Source organism: Mirounga leonina, unplaced genomic scaffold (genome assembly GCF_011800145.1).
Source record: "Mirounga leonina isolate KUSES-001 unplaced genomic scaffold, KU_Mleo_1.0 Mir_82, whole genome shotgun sequence".
Lineage (NCBI taxonomy): Eukaryota > Metazoa > Chordata > Mammalia > Carnivora > Phocidae > Mirounga > Mirounga leonina.
Window position 1 is genome coordinate 58621328 of NW_023270825.1, and position 16222 is coordinate 58637549.

The following is a 16222-nucleotide window of genomic DNA, read 5'->3' on the forward strand; positions in this document are numbered from 1 at the left end:
ATCTAACAACTAAGAGAGCTAAATCTGTGGAAAGCATTTAGTAACTTCTACAGAGATTCATGGTTCAGTACACTTAAAGAATTCAGGTTTTAAGGGTTGTGAATAATTCAATTTATACTTTTGGTCAGGAGTCTAGAAACTTATCTCACTTTCTGGAAAATGGGAACAACAATCATACTTTTTTCAATTTGGCTGACAGAATGTCATTTTTTCATTATTAAACTCAAAACAAATTAAAAATGAAAACCTAGTCCTGTGACATTTAATGGTAAATAAATTTTTTTTTTACATTTTGTATGCTATTTGAGAACAGTATCCACTTGTTAGCAAGTAGTATAAAGAAGGGAAGGGAAAAGAGATGGACCATTTTTTGAAGGCATTACATTAAAGTTGTAAACATAGGTAAATCTTAGAGTTTCTAAGAAGTTAAGCAGTGAGGTCTGGGACAGTCAGTGCAGCTCTACCTACCATGTATTTCTTCTTTTGCAATGATATTAGATATTTCATACTGTGGCTTTAGCCCAATCTCTACTATTTATTTGTCCATGTGGTTATAAAATGTTTATCACTTCTTCATTCATCCCTACTCCTATTCCCCAAAAGTATATCCCAAATCTGCACTTTAGTAATGATGTAACTGTTTGCCAAAAAGTAGGAACACATTAATAAATATCTACTACATTATGTTTAATGTTCATTAATATATCTACTGAATAATTTTTAAATAATTATTTTACTTATTTAGCTGTTCTTAGGCAAAACTGTTAAAATATACTATATTAAATAAGATTCTGTTTGGATTGAATATATAGTAATTGAAATTTTTGTAATTCTGGAGTATTTTCAAAATATATGACTAATTATCAAAGTACTTTAATCCCATAGAGGTAAAAGTCACAGGTGTCACAAAATCAAATCTCTTCCTGGGATAAGTAGGTAAGGTGAATGTTAAAAGCTGCAGAATGGAAAATAATAAGGAAGACACATGGGAGAGAGTACAAGGCCTTTTCTAGAAGCATTCAAATTCATTTAAACAAAAAAGCATGCTAACAAAACCCAAAACATATCTTTGGCCTTATTTTGTCCTAGAGATGCCAGTTTTGGGCTCTGATGATTAATTTCCCATTTATATCACAGTAACAGTTATTTCCAGATCCAAAATGAAAGGACACAGAAAATAATATTCAACTTTGCCTTCATTTAAACTCACCTTGTGCTTTTTCACTTAGCAATCTACACACATTACGCCAATGTAAAGAAAACAGTAGAAAACTTTGGTAGATTGCCCAAATTCCAGTAAGTTTATTATATGTCCAATTTAGCCCAAGCCAAAAAGAAAGGGAGGGATGAATGGAGGAAGGAGGAAGGGAAGAAGAGAGTTCTCCCAATCTTGTTTTCTAAATTTAGGGCTGGCAGCACTCACTTGGATTTTTTAGTAGTAGTGTCAGCTGTCTCATCACCTGGATAAGGAAAATTCCTTGATCTCTGCCCTGGCAGTTCTGTGTCCTCATGGGTGGCTTCATTAACTAATTCATTGGATTTCTGCTGCATGCCTTCCTTTGAATTCACAGTTGGCTGTTCATCTGGCTCTGTACTTTTATTTCTCCCTGTAGTCTCTTGTTCAAGATAACTATGGGCTATCTCTGTATTTAAAACAAAGCAAAAACCAATACGTGAAATACCATAGCCACATATTAAATCATTCAAATGAATATTTTTGTGGAAATAGGTGCTGTCATAGCTTTAAACATGTACTTACTAGTATTACTCCTATTGTAATCGGCTAAGCATGTACAGTATAGTTTTTCACTTCTGGTAGGTATTTAGGGCAATGGTTTACAACCTTGACTGCAGGTTGAAATAACCTGAAGCGTTTCTGGAAATCCTTAGCCCAAAACACATCTTATAGTAATTAAATCAAACTCTGTTGGAGCATCCAAATAGCTCCAGCATACAATCAAAGCTGAGAAACACTGATGTAGGGGCCTTATTTTCTAGATTTCTTTTCCAGATTTCAAAAAATAGGATGCAATAAGTTAATGATTATAGGGAAGTGATACTGCGCATGCAACTCTGGTATCAGACTGCCTGGGTCAGAATGCCAGCTTTGCCAAGTGCATAACTTTGGTCAAGTTACTTACCCATTCAAGACTAAGTTTCTTGTTTGTAAAAGGAGAACATAATAGCATTTTTACTTGAGTTATTTTGAGGTTTAACTGGGTTAATACATGCAAACTACTTGGCTTAGTGTTTGGCACATTAGTAAATGTTAGCTATTATTTTTATCACCATTATCATAATTTTAAAATTAACACAATATAAGCATTATTTTTAACCTCCGTTTTTATCAGATATACATTATATATTAGAAAATCTATTTTGTAAAGCCTGGCTATCTCATAAGCTGTTACTTTAAGCTGTAACTAGTAAATAATAGCTATTTCAAAGGAATAGTATATCTGATGATATAGTGAAATTTTTGGAAGAAAATGACACACACACACAAGTACATAAAACAAACTCTTTTTTTAAAATATTTTATTTATTTGACAGAGAGAGACACACAGAGAGAGGGAACACAAGCAGGGGGAGTGGGAGAAGGAGAAGCAGGCTTCCCGTGGAGCAGGGAGCCCGATGTGGGGCTCGATCCCAGGACCCTGAGATCATGACCTGAGCCGAAGGCAGACGCTTAACGGCTGAGCCACCCAGGCGCCCCAAAACAAATTCTTTTACCAGTAAATCAGACCAATAGGCACAAATACTGATTGTAACAAATACTTTATTATTTCCAGCATCAATAATGCTTAAACTTTAAAAAGCAAGTGAATCTCACCTGTTTGTTGATGATGCCTTTTCCAACCTGTCAAACTTAAAATCCTTTTAAGCAGAAAAGCAGAGGACAGCAGTTTCAGAATAAAAACAAAATAGGGGCACTTATAAATAAGCTATCTTTCACAAAGTATTCATTCCTTAAGGAGAAATTCTTTGCTTGTAGATATGCTGAAATTAGGTGTGACCAGTTATAAACTCCAAGTCCTGGACATTATCTTGTTGGTGCCTGAAGCTAAATCAGAAACTACTTGTTTTTAGTAAATTCCCCTCAATTTCACTTTGAGGAAACAAATAGGGAGAATGTGCTATCATAATTATATACTGTAAGCTATCTATGAAATTTCAACATTATATTGTTTTGATCTAAACTAACAATTCTAGGTATCTGAAGATTATTTGTTGGTTTTGACATTTCAAAATGCTTACATCGTTTGCTTCAGAAGTTCATCATGCTACTTTTCTAGAAGAGGCTGGTATTAGTAGAATGGAACCCCCAAAATCTAAATTAGGGAATTTTATAAATGGACATTAAAGAATACCACTATATCGTCAATAAACTATGCTTTCTAACACTACCATGTAACTTTAAAAGTACAGTTGACCCTTGAACACATGGCTCTGAACAGCACAGTTCCACTTATCCATGAATTTTTTTCAATAAGTATAGTAGAGTATTGTAAATATATTTTCTCTTATGATTTTCTTAGTAACATTTTCTTTCTCTAGCTTACTTTACTCTAAGAATGCAGTATATAATACATATAACATGCAAAATATTTGTTAATTGACTATATTATTGGTAAGACTTCTGGTCAACAGTAGGCTATTAAGTAGTTACGTTTTAGGGGAGTCAACCGTTTCATGTGAATTCTTTTTTTAAGATTTTATTTATGGGGCGCCTGGGTGGCTCAGTCGTTAAGCGTCTGCCTTCGGCTCAGGTCATGATCCCAGAGTCCTGGGATCGAGCCCCGCATCGGGCTCCCTGCTCGGTGGGAAGCCTGCTTCTCCCTCTCCCACTCCCCCTGCTTGTGTTCCCTCTCTCGCTGTGTCTCTCTCTGTCAAATAAATAAATAAAATCTTAAAAAAAAAAAAAAAGATTTTATTTATTTATTTTTGAGAGAGAGAGAATGAGCACAAGTGGCAGAGGGAGAGGGAGAAGCAGGGAGTCCGATGAGGGACTTGATCCCAGGACCCTGAGATCATAACCTGAGCTGAAGGCAGACACTTAACTGACTGAGTCACCCAGGCACCCTATATGTGAAGTTTTGACCGCATGGGGTTGATGCCCCTAACCAACAGATTGTTCAAGGATCAACCATAACTGAAATGAAAGAGAATTATAAGTAGTTACTGAAAGCAATATCAAAATAACAAAATTTGTCCCCAGGAATGTATCAGGAAGTTACTATTAGCGCCTATACTATTCTCCAGTTTATGAGGTGCAAAGATTCCCCAAAAGGTAAAAAGATGAACCATGGAGCACTTGCAGTTATAAAAAGTCCCCAGTACTCCATGAAAACACAATACCAACTGCTTCAGAATCTTAAGTCTTGACTCTCTGATCTGTTTTGTACATTATGTACATCATTATGTATATTACCATTATCTTACCACTATGTACAACTTGTTCCATATTTTTACCTCCGTATTTCTGCGTCTAGTTCAGCATCTTTCTCCTCTCAGTTTTTTATTTCCAACCTCCTAGTGTTTGCTTTACTCCATCCCTGGTATCTATACTTGCTATCTGCTTACTTTATTTATAGCTCTCTTTCTTACTTCAGCTTACCGAATGCCAAATTTTATGATCTGCTGAACTCTTGGTAAATCAGCACCTTTTCACCCGGGACTGCCCTACCTTCACCAGACTCAGAGCAGATGTGTGCCCTTTCCAATAAAAGGATTCTTTGTGGATCCCTCCTGGATTATAGTAATTATAATCCCTTATAGTATTATTAAAATAAACTCAGTCCTAATGTACTTCTGGATTTGAATTCTAAATGTTTAATATTGTTGAAGAACCCCATACTGCGTGACTTGGCTCTGATTAATTCTAGATGTTTCTAATCTTGCTCTGTCCTAAGAGCTTTTCGATTCCCAACTATAACCGCTTACCAAACATTTGGAGCCTCCTCTGCAAATCAGACTATCCATACTCTTCTATGGAGAATTTAATTTTACTTTAGGGTAACAAGGCTGATTTATAATATTTTCCTTTCGTCTATGTTTTTGACCAACTATTGTAGTAAATGTTGCTTAAATCCTCTCTCAATGCTTTTCTACTCTGCCATGTTGCATTATCCTATATCTGAATTCAACTTCTGTATAGAGAGTTTGAGCCCTCTAGTTTATTTATTCATTAATACAATAATCCATGGAAAACCTCCAATGTGATATGCTGTATGAAAGTACTAGGGAAAACAAAGACAAGTGGGAAACAGACTCTCCCTTCAAGGACTCTATAGGACAGTGAGGAAGGCAAACTGGTCTAATGATTTGAATACAATGTAAAAGGACTATATTAGGACTACAGAGACCAAATAAAAAACATGTTAGACATACTGATGCTCAACTAGAAGACTCTGGGGAGATTTCACAAGCATTTGTTCCAATAAAAGACAAGTAGGGATGTGCAAAGCCATCAGTTACTAAAGGGTTCGAGTTAGATGATGTAAAGAAAAAGTTGACAGACTGTAAGAATAAAAAACAGGAAAAAACACACATGGGTACAGAGAAGGAATAACTTTTGGAAAAATACAGACATTTCTTGTATGTCTTTCTTGAATTGACAAGATGCTATAGAAAGGGAGTAAAAATTTCTAAAATGAGTAATATGTAGGACAAAGTCCAAGATGTGGTTCATCTGGGAATGGGTTAATGAAATAGATTGATGGTGAAGGTACTTGGAAAGGAAGAAATCAAGGAATTAGGGTACTAAAAGTGTCACCTATTAAGACACGGAAATCATTCAGAGAAATGGTAAGAAAAGAAAGGAGAAATGAGAATCAAGACTTCACTGACTGCATGAACATGCTGAAGACAGAGACAGGTAAAAGAGCTGACAGGAACTGACTGTAGGTAAGTCATTTCTTTTTATCCTTTTACTTTGAAATAATTTCAGCTTTATAAAAAAGTTGCAAAAACAGTACAAAGAATTCCTATATACTGGGTGAAGGCACCCAGATTCTCCAGATGTTAACATTTTACCGCATTTGCTTTATTATTCATTCTCTCCAAATTTACCTACCTACCTGCCTATCTACACATGTAATTTTTTTCGTAACATTTGAGAGTAACTTACAGGCATGATGTACTTTGACTTTTCAAGTCAAATTTTAAGATGATGCAGCTCTGTCATATTGCATTTTGCCAAGTTTTCTTTACTCTTTTCAAAGCCTGACTTAATTTCAGTTTTTTTTTCTTTTTAAAGATTTTATTTATTTGACAAAGACAGAGACAGCGAGGCAGGAACACAAACAGGGGGAGTGGGAGAGGGAGAAGCAGGCTTCCCGCTGAGCAGGGAGCCCGATGTGGGACTTGATCCCAGGACTCGGGGATCATGACCTGAGCCGAAGGCAGCTACTTAACGACTGAGCCACCCAGGCGCCCCCTTAATTTCAGTTTCTGAGTTAGTACTGTCTCCAACCAAGAGAAGATGATAGCACTTAGTGACTCTAACTCAGTCGTCAGTTATTTTCCCTAAACTCCCCAGCCCAGAAGGTAGACCATTATGGGGGCACCTCGGTGCCTCAGTCATTAAGCATCTGCCTGCGGTTCAGGTCATGATCCCAGGATGTTGGGATCGAGCCCCACATCGGGCTCCCTGCTCCGCGGGAAGCCTGCTCTTCCCTCTCCCACTCCCCCTGCTTGTGTTCCCTCTCTTGCTGTATCTCTCTCTGTCAAATAAATAAATAAAATCTTAGGGCGCCTGGGTGGCTCAGTCGTTAAGCGTCTGCCTTCGGCTCAGGTCATGATCCCAGGGTCCTGGGATTGAGTCCCACATCGGGCTCCCTCCTCGGGGGAAGCCTGCTTCTCCCTCTCCCCCTTCCACTGCTTGTGTTCCTGCTCTCGCTATCTCTGTCTCTGTCAAATAAATAAACAAAATCTTTAAAAAAATAAATAAATAAAATAAAATCTTAGAAAAAAAAAAGACCATTATGAAGTGATAATGGGGTGAAGCTACTAAAATCTTCAGTTGAGTTGTTTGGATTGCCCCATCACCTGAAAAGGCATTGCATAAGGAAATTTACGTTTATAAGGCAATACAATGCAACAAAAAGAGAAGTTATAGGTCTGTTTTGCACACTACTCAATTAGAAAGGTAACTGTTTAAAAGAAAAAACATATTCACGTCTGATTCAAACTCTTATCTCTAGGCAGATGAAACTTTAAAATTATTCTATTAATTCCTCTCTTTCACATGGTTTAAAATGGAAACTCCATAACCTTCTTTAGTAATCTGCCTCAGTGTTTAATCAATGTCCTTGTTAACTGTTCCATCATTATGATGAACAGAATATTATTTAAACATATTTCTCCATATGGACTTAGAGAGTCAATTATCAATCTCTTCATACTTCATAAGACTCTGAAGTCTTTCTTTTTTATTGTTATGTTAATCACCATACATTACATCGTTAGTTTTTGATGTAGTGTTCCATGATTCATTGTTTGCGTGTAACACCCAGTGCTCCATGCAGTACGTGCCCTCTTTAATACCCATCACCAGGCTCTTTATTTGCTCTTCTGTGAGCACACTGTATTACTAGACATGAGAATTTGACTACTTCAAACCAAATATATTTCCCAATTTTTTCTATTAATATCTTGTGCTATCGCTACCGTACAAGCTTATCCTATGGCCATTTGAAAATGATGTTATAGAGGATTACTACTAGATATTCTTCAAATTGCTATTGCTAGAGATAGTTTATTCATCTAGGCAAAATGGGTGGACTCTGTAAAGATTTGGGGGGAATCTTAATACATGTGCCTCAGCCATCCCCAACATATGTTTGAAGACCCTGTGTCACTTTAGTGACTTTTGTGCTGTTTCCAATGGACCATTTTCATGATCTAACAAATTCTCTTTACTTCTGGAGGTATCAGTATTGTCAACTATCTCAATACTAGCATTGCTATTAAATTTTCAATTCCTTAGCCTAGAAAATTAACAATATTATGCCATTTCCTACCCTAGGAAGGAAAGCTCTAGGATCCTGTTTGAGTTCAATTCTCCAGACAATTGTACATTAGTTAATATATAATACACTCAGTTAAACTGATGCTATTCAACAAATCATGACTCATGGCCAAAAATAACTGCTATTTCCCATCTACTACACATAAGTGAGGAGGTGGCTAGAATCAAATAGGGATTCTTAAAGGCTGGGAAATTCTGTTCTGTCTGGCTTTGTAAATAGTTTGTGACAACTGGTATCTGTGTAAACGGATTTGATGGTCCCCTGGGGGGGTCAATACTGTTTACAAAGCTGTTTCTTCAGAGTGGTAGAGCTAGAATTGTCTCCAGGGATCCTCCCAGGGTTACTCAGAATAGCAACATGCCAACTACCTGAGAGCTCAGGGGCAGAAAAGAAAAAGGGCAATAGAAATACTGTGGGCAAGTACATTCAAATAAATGGATCCCTTGCACCTTCAGATGCAGGTGCTACTTCTGGGCATTTATATCTAAGATGAACAATAAAGGAGGCAATTTGTTAATGTGCTCTCTGATGCTTACTCACACAATTGGTCACCACTTCTTTAAACTCTTTTTTTGGAGGGGAAAGATGATTACTTATATTATAGCATGTGATTTTATAAATATAAAAAGAACAAAAATCTCATGTTTATCGCTTCTTTCTTTTGTATATTGTCTGTTACCACATTATGTAACAACATCAAAATGATATGACATTTATTGCTACTAAATAAGACTGTAAACTTGATGTGATGATGTAATTACTACAGTAGTCCCATATTTTAAACAAAAGATGTCTTTTTTCAATGATTAAGGATTTCTCTAAGTAAACATTAGTTTCAATATAATCAGAACAACAGTTATCAGTTAGTGGCCCCAAATAATTTCTACTGATTCCTTAAGTAACTTAAATGTAGGTTATCTGTGTGTGTGTACAAATACTATTTATTTCCTTTACTAAATAATGCTGTTTCCTTTTTTATGTGGGGAAGGGTTAGTTTTCCACATAGATGCATACATGGGCTTCCCCACCCCCTGCTAAACATAAAAGAAAAAGACATCAGAAACTTGTGCCATATCAGAGTGGTCTCACCTACTATGAGTGTGTACAAGAGAAAAGTTTAGACCTTCCAAGTAGAACACTGGTGTATCTAGATCTTCCAAGCAAAACCACAGTGCATGGGCTAAAGACAAACGGCAGGGTTTGAATTCTGGCTCCACCACATGGCTGTATGACCTTTAGCAAATTACTTAACCTCATTAATTTCCCAACCAATAAAAGTACATAATAACAGCACCTATCTCAAAGGATTGTTATGAGGATTAAATTATTTAAATTATATAATTTCTTGGAAAAGTGTTAGCAAAGAGTACACACTCAATAAATGTTAGCTACTATTATCTGCAAAATTCTGCTTGGCTAAAAGCAAAAGTTTCTTTTTTTTTTTTTAAAGCAAAAGATTTTTAAATTAAAATATAAAAACAATCAATAAAATATAACTTAAAATTTCTTATTAAAATATCCAAAGACATGAATATAAAAATAAGTATCATGCTAGTTCATTCAATGAGAAACATACAATAAAGAGAAAATATTTAATGAGGTTAAAACTTGTAGTTAACGTGTAATGGTTTAATAAAGCATATATCAGAACTTCGAAATTTAGAAATCCTGACACTAGGAAAAGATCCTGAAAGAAAATTCATTGCACAGAAAGAAAATTTAATAGTATATTTCTGTAGATTCAATCCCATAGCAAGAAAATAAGAAATTTAAATAGCCTGTTTCTACAACATAATTTAAGCATTCACTCTATTGGCACAATATTAGATATAATCAGGACTATAGTTAGTAGTGCACAGGCACTTATCCTTCAGAGATTCTAATTTGGGAGTCACAAGAAATTAGGTAACGTAAAAATGCAAACTTGTCACTTGGATACTGTATACTCTCTCAGTTTTTAATATATTTTGGCTTGAACAGCAATAAGAAGAAGAGGGGAAGAACTATAACTTTCATTTTCATTGGTTTACATACATATTTGCCCACATTTCAAGTGCTCACAGTCACACACAGATACAACATCTTGTGTAGTTCTATTAAAGGTGTAATGTATATAATGAGAAGTCAAAAATATATTGGCGGCAGAGGCAGAATATAACTATCAGATATTGAAGTAAGATTTTACAAAAGTTTATAAAGTTGGAAAATCACGAAACCTGCCAGTATCACATAGTTTATTCATTTGCACATGAAGGTTCAACACTCAAAATAAACTACACCTTTTACATTCCTATACGTGGTTGCATATTTAGAATAACATATCAAAAAGAAGTGGTGAGGTTATTTCATCCGTGATTAAGACAATTGATGACATTGCATATTATATTTCAAATTATCTACTGGCTAGACATGAAAATCATTTTACTGGAATTTTGTTATTTGTTTGATTATGAAAAAGCTATTTTAAGTGGTGGTACTACACCAGATTTTAAAAAGTGTTTGTTTGATCAAGTTTGAATAGTCAGGAGCACATCAATATTCCTTCTACTGGGGAAGAGATCATATTTCTGTGTAAGAACTAAGTTCTATTATAATGTTTCAGAGTCTAAATTTTAACATCCTTCACTGTATGAAGACCATGAACACAGTATAATAGTGTAATCTCCTAAAGCTAGGGCTACCTAATTAACTTATGAGCATATCACATAAAGCTGTGTAAAACTTGTATCATCCTATTTAAACCATTACAAATATTATCTAGGTTGAAATAATTGTGAAAACCGTCCTAAAATTTTATTAACTAACATGAGCGGTCTTTATTCCTTTTTGCCTCAATGATACGAATTATTTGGCTACCTACTATACATTTCTAACCTTTTCAGCCTTTCTCAATTTGTGTTGTAAAAATAATTTATATAAAGTAATTAAAAATATGAACGAACTAGGTTAAGTCTTAAATTTCCACAACTGCAAGTAAAACAGGTTTCATAATTATCTATTTTTTGTTTGTTAAGTATGAACACATACCGATCGTCCACGAATTCAACAATTTCATAAATCACTTATGGACGCTAACTTTTCTAATGACAAATATAAAGAGAAAAAAACAGATTTTCTTCATTTGTGCCTTTCATTTTATTTAAGGGCATTTTTAGATTTGAAAAACAAAATAGAAGAATCACCAGTCAGACACTAAGTGGAAATCACTGAAACACAATGTTAGTTCTAATGGATGGATGATTGTGTTTGGTCTTTTGAAACTTTGAAGTATAGGTAAGTCTTGATCACACAAATTAATAAATCCTAAAGCTGGAGTTAACAATAACCATTACACCCAAATTCTGCAGCTTAGCCCAGCCAATTTTTCAAAAGGTCAGGTTGTGAACTGGAGAAGATCAGGGAGGTCCACCGCATAGCTTTGTTGCCAGGCATCTCTCGTCTGGATTGTTGCAGGCATTTATTAGTATTCGTCAGCAGACTCAACAGAGCAAACAAGAAATTCAAGCACGAATAATAAAATGAAATGCTGCTATATAACCCTTTGTCATTCAGCAAATATGGGACTTTTTAGCTACATTGTTCCTAAACCTGGGTTACTACTTTAATTTTTCTCCACAGTGCTGACTGAATGAGTATGCATGTGTGTTAAATGCAGAGCTCCCCTAACAACTGCAGGACTGCCATTTAATCTGTTGGTAGATGGACCATTTCCTGTGGGAACCCTAGCTATGATTTCCAGATCCACCAAATAAATCTCAGATTAAGATTCCAAATGAAACCTGCCTTTGGCAGATAAAAAATGTCAAGATGGATATAAACAGTAAAATTATAAATTATCTAGGTGTTGCATGACAAACCAATGTTCAATTTTTTTTGTTGACATGTGCCCAGATATCAAAACTATATGAGACATTCATCAAATGTCACACTTTCATAATATTGGAGGCATCATTAAAACTGTTTGACTAAGGACCTCAAAGTGTTTAAGCAGTAGCTCAAAAGTATATTTGTGCAAAGTAGAAGAATAAATTTACATATCAGCAGCAGCTCATAAGGGATGGGTAAATATTCTGTTTATCTCTCATTGTAATTCAGGTTACTTTAAATACAAGGTTTTAGGAAATCATTATACTCTATATGGCATCATTACATAACTTTCTATGCAAATGATGTGTATTTTATTCATTTGTTTCCCCCCCCCAAAAAAAACACACACACAAGCATAAAAGGAAAAGGTAGGGGACTCCCATTTCATCAATCAACCATGACTAGTACACTAGTGCCTCGTTCGTCAGTTATACTATCGTATCATCAGCCCCATAGTAGAGTTAACACTGGTAACTTTTTTAAAAAAGCACTAAATACCTGAGGCAAAAAAAAAAAAGTCTGAGAAAAGTAAAAAAAAAATTTTAATGTTTTCATTTCAAATGACTTGGGGAAGGGGAAGAGACTTAAAAAAAAAAAAAAAAGGTAATAAAAGACCAATACAGTACATCTTAGAGAGCAAATAGCCTGTTAAAAATGCAGAGGAAGTCTCTAGTGCATTCTCAGGAGATCAAGTATTGGCTTTTTAATGAAAATTTTTGTTTCGTCTTTGGTCTTCTTACCTGGATTAATTCAGCCTTGTCCTGGTCTTAAACTCTATACTGGTTGACTATAATATATGGGCACTGAAGATTTCTAAAAGGAAACAATCAGATTTGCCCAACTGAAATCATTAACTTTAAATGCTTAAAAACGATTGTGTAAAAGGCTTCAGTGACTCCAAATTTGCAACACCTGATTTTTTAACAAAAATTCAAAAACATCTAATCTTAAAATAGGAATTCTTTCCAATTATAAATTCTTTACACTTAATCTGTGGAAAGAATCCAGAATACTCTACACTCCATATTCCAAATGCTTATACACAAGCCTGAATCCTTGAAGATTACAGTATTTGTTCTATATTTCCTACCATATTTCCCCTAATACATGTTGTTGGTTCAAGAAAACTAATGCTAAATAAACCCCACCTATCGTAATCTGATCAACATTAACCTGAAAGTTCTGAATGGGGGGAGAAATAAAAAAGATACTAAAGAAAGAAATAAGGGTACACCATGCTTAATTTTTTCTTTTTTATTATTTATATATATTTTTATACTTGTAGCAAGAATTACTATCAAACTCTACTCATTGGGCCAGAGACCCTTGTGGTGTTAGCGAAAGACTTGCCCCTCATGTAGCACACTACCTACCTATACTTGCCAGTTCCTCAGCCAGCCAGAGGCCTCAACTCCAAGCTCTAATAATGTGCATGTGCTTAATTTTGATTATATTTCTATACTAAAATTGTTCAAAATCAATAAACATTACTATGTTTTGGCTTATGTCAAATTATCCTAGGTACAGCCAGTGAAACTGCATTAAAAAAGAGAATTTAATTTTAATTAAAAAAAACTTAATTAGCAAAAACTAATATATTCAGTATCTATTCAACAAGTATAATTTTATCAACATGAACTGATCACTTTTAACTTTTCACCCACTAGCAGAATGCTGATTTTAAAGTACCAAAAAGTTTCCACAGGTGAAGACTAGACTCTCTCAAAAATTAAAAATGAAAGTTAAATAGGATTTTTAAAAATAATTACTTTTAATTTACATCTATCAGCACAATTTTATTCTTTGGCAAAGAATTATTGAATTTACTCCAAAGCTATAAATTAGAGTATTTTTAATTTAGTCATTTAGACTATGAAATTTCAAAATTTTGTAGCCTGATTTGTTGTTTGCTTTTTCATATTCCCCAAGAAAAAACAAAAAACACAAAAGGCAAAAACAAAAGAAAAACTGCATCTGAAACTACTCCCCAAAAGATAATAATGTCCTAGATGTTAGGTCGTTTTGTACACACACATACATACATACACACACACACACACACACACAGTTGGAGTATTTAGTGACCCCCCAATTTTTTATTCAATTACCAGATTTATTGATAACCAAACCTAGTGAGTAAATGGAGTCACATCAGTGCTACTCTACAAACAGTTAACCTGGACCGACTGTGTAAATGGCCATAATTTCAGTCTATACACCAATGTATATTGATTCAGATCTCCAAAATCAACAAAATGCCAATGCACACTCAGGACTTTATAATAATCACACTAAAGGTGAAAAATATAGCCACTATGGAGACCAAAATGGTTATCTTAAATATAAGACGAAATCCTAATTTCTAAAAAAAATTAAAGATTCAATAATACTGTATTAAGATCTGTGTTGTAACTATGTATTCTAGGAAGTGCTCTAGCATGAAAGGGCCATAACCAGAAATCGATGAGGATTTTTATCAAAGACCTCAGAATCTTAAGGATGGAGAATTTAAAATTTTTGAAAAATTCAGGTATTTTTTTCTATTTCAAAAAAACATATTCATATTTTCATGGCCACAAATAAATTTGATAGAACTTAAGACATAAAAGTAGAGTTGGATTTCCCTAAATCAAAGAAATAGTCACAAGTTGTACAAAGAGAGGATCATACCAATAGTACAGAAATAATGGGGGAGAATGAAACATTAAAAAAAAAGAAATTTACCATTTGTTGTGTTTATTCTTCTTAATAATTATCATTTTTATAAATGAAGGACCAAAGGTGTAGTGAGAATTCCACACAAAGAGTATAGCCTGAACTGATTTAAAACACTTGAATAAAAACAAAAAAACAAGGTGAGACTTCTATTACCCCGCAAACTTTTTCCCTTATTCAGAATTTATACGTAGGTTCATCAACTGTAGCAAATGTTCCACTATGGTGGGGATGTTGATGGTGGGAAAGGTTGTGTGTGTGTGTGCGCGCGTGTGTGTGTGTGTGTTGTGGGGGGGAGGGGGTTAAGGAGTAGGGAGTATAGTGGGAACTCTGGACTTTCCTCTCAATTTTGTTGTGAACCTCAAGCTTCTCTACAAAATAAAGTCTATTTAAAAATTACCAAAAAATAAAGGGGAAAAATACAATTTATGGCATAAATTCACAAATGTGAATTATTCATATCAGAAACAATGAATCTCAAAACACAGCTCATAAACTTTATAACCAGTTAGAAAACTTTAAGTTGCCCTTGTAAATTTATTTTTCATTCCATTCTGCAACTGAGGCCAACAGTAGTTAATGGAATCATTCACATCAAACTTAAAAATAAAGACACAAAGGATCCCATTTATTTTAATGAAGTTATTTAAAGTAAGAGAAATTTATTTTTTTATGAAAGAGTATAGCCTCTATCATTCTTTTAAGAGTAGCCTTAGCATTTCCTCTGTAAATGAATCAATCCTTGTTGACTAGCTGCCAGTAGTGCTAGAACCACTCTCCCAAATATTCTAGATGGCCATGTGTGAGAAGCCACCACCACCCTACTAAGTTAGGTCCTATAGAGATAAATAGTAAGTTTAATCAGACCCAGGACATGTTCTTTTTTAACCCTTATATGGCATATGGAAAATAAAAAATGCATTTTTAAATTCACACTTGCCAAAAGGAAACGAAAGGTACATTGTGCGGTGCCACTCGTCTGAAGATTTTTATTGCAATTGGGATTTCAATACAAAATTAGACTCTACCCTAAATAAATATTATTGATTTTATATTCTATTCTAACAAATATAAACATACCAAATACAAGCTATGCTACGTTGAAAAAATCAAGCTTCTAATGGTATTGTGAACATTATATTTGAAAAGAATATTTTATAAAACTAATAATAACCATTTCAAATACTTTTGTTTCTGTTTCTTAATAGTTCTGAAACTCTTTTATAGACCTACCTTTCACAGCTGGGTAGAAGAGAAATGACAACCAAAACCACCATTTATTTAGATCCTGTAAAATATGTTAACAATCTTTTCTTTCCTTTTTTTCTTTTTTTTAAAGCATCTGTAAAAAACCATTATCACCACCATACTAGTGAGAAGAATTATTCTGGTACGTGAAATACAGATTATATAAACTCATCTCCTTTTCCAGGTGTTATAGTGGGCTTTACATACACAATCCCTAATCTCCAAAACAGTCCTAAAGGAATTATCTCCCTAGTCCATACATAAGACAACTCAGGCTTAAAATTATGGCTAGCTCCAAAACCTATGTTCTTTCTACTTTAACATTGTATTGAAATTATTAAATGCACTGGTTCTCCAGT

General features: G+C 34.4%; 1 protein-coding gene and 1 non-coding gene across 9 annotated transcripts in view; both read right to left on the minus strand.

The window, feature by feature from the left end:
- MIPOL1 (mirror-image polydactyly 1) overlaps positions 1-16222 on the minus strand; it is a 321775-nt gene that overhangs the window by 234220 nt on the left and 71333 nt on the right. For 7 of the 8 annotated variants that reach the window (XM_034992341.1, XM_034992340.1, XM_034992339.1 and 4 more), the window contains exon 4: positions 1424-1643. In XM_034992341.1, coding sequence (XP_034848232.1) covers positions 1424-1643 — 220 coding nt within the window. Of the gene's footprint in view, positions 1-1423; positions 1644-14624; positions 14732-16222 lie in introns of all 8 variants that reach the window. The other variant, XM_034992343.1, reaches the window with a different exon arrangement.
- On the minus strand, positions 13178-13335 carry LOC118002807. Its single transcript, XR_004677180.1, has one exon. It is a non-coding gene; the product is annotated as a small nucleolar RNA SNORA62/SNORA6 family (small nucleolar RNA).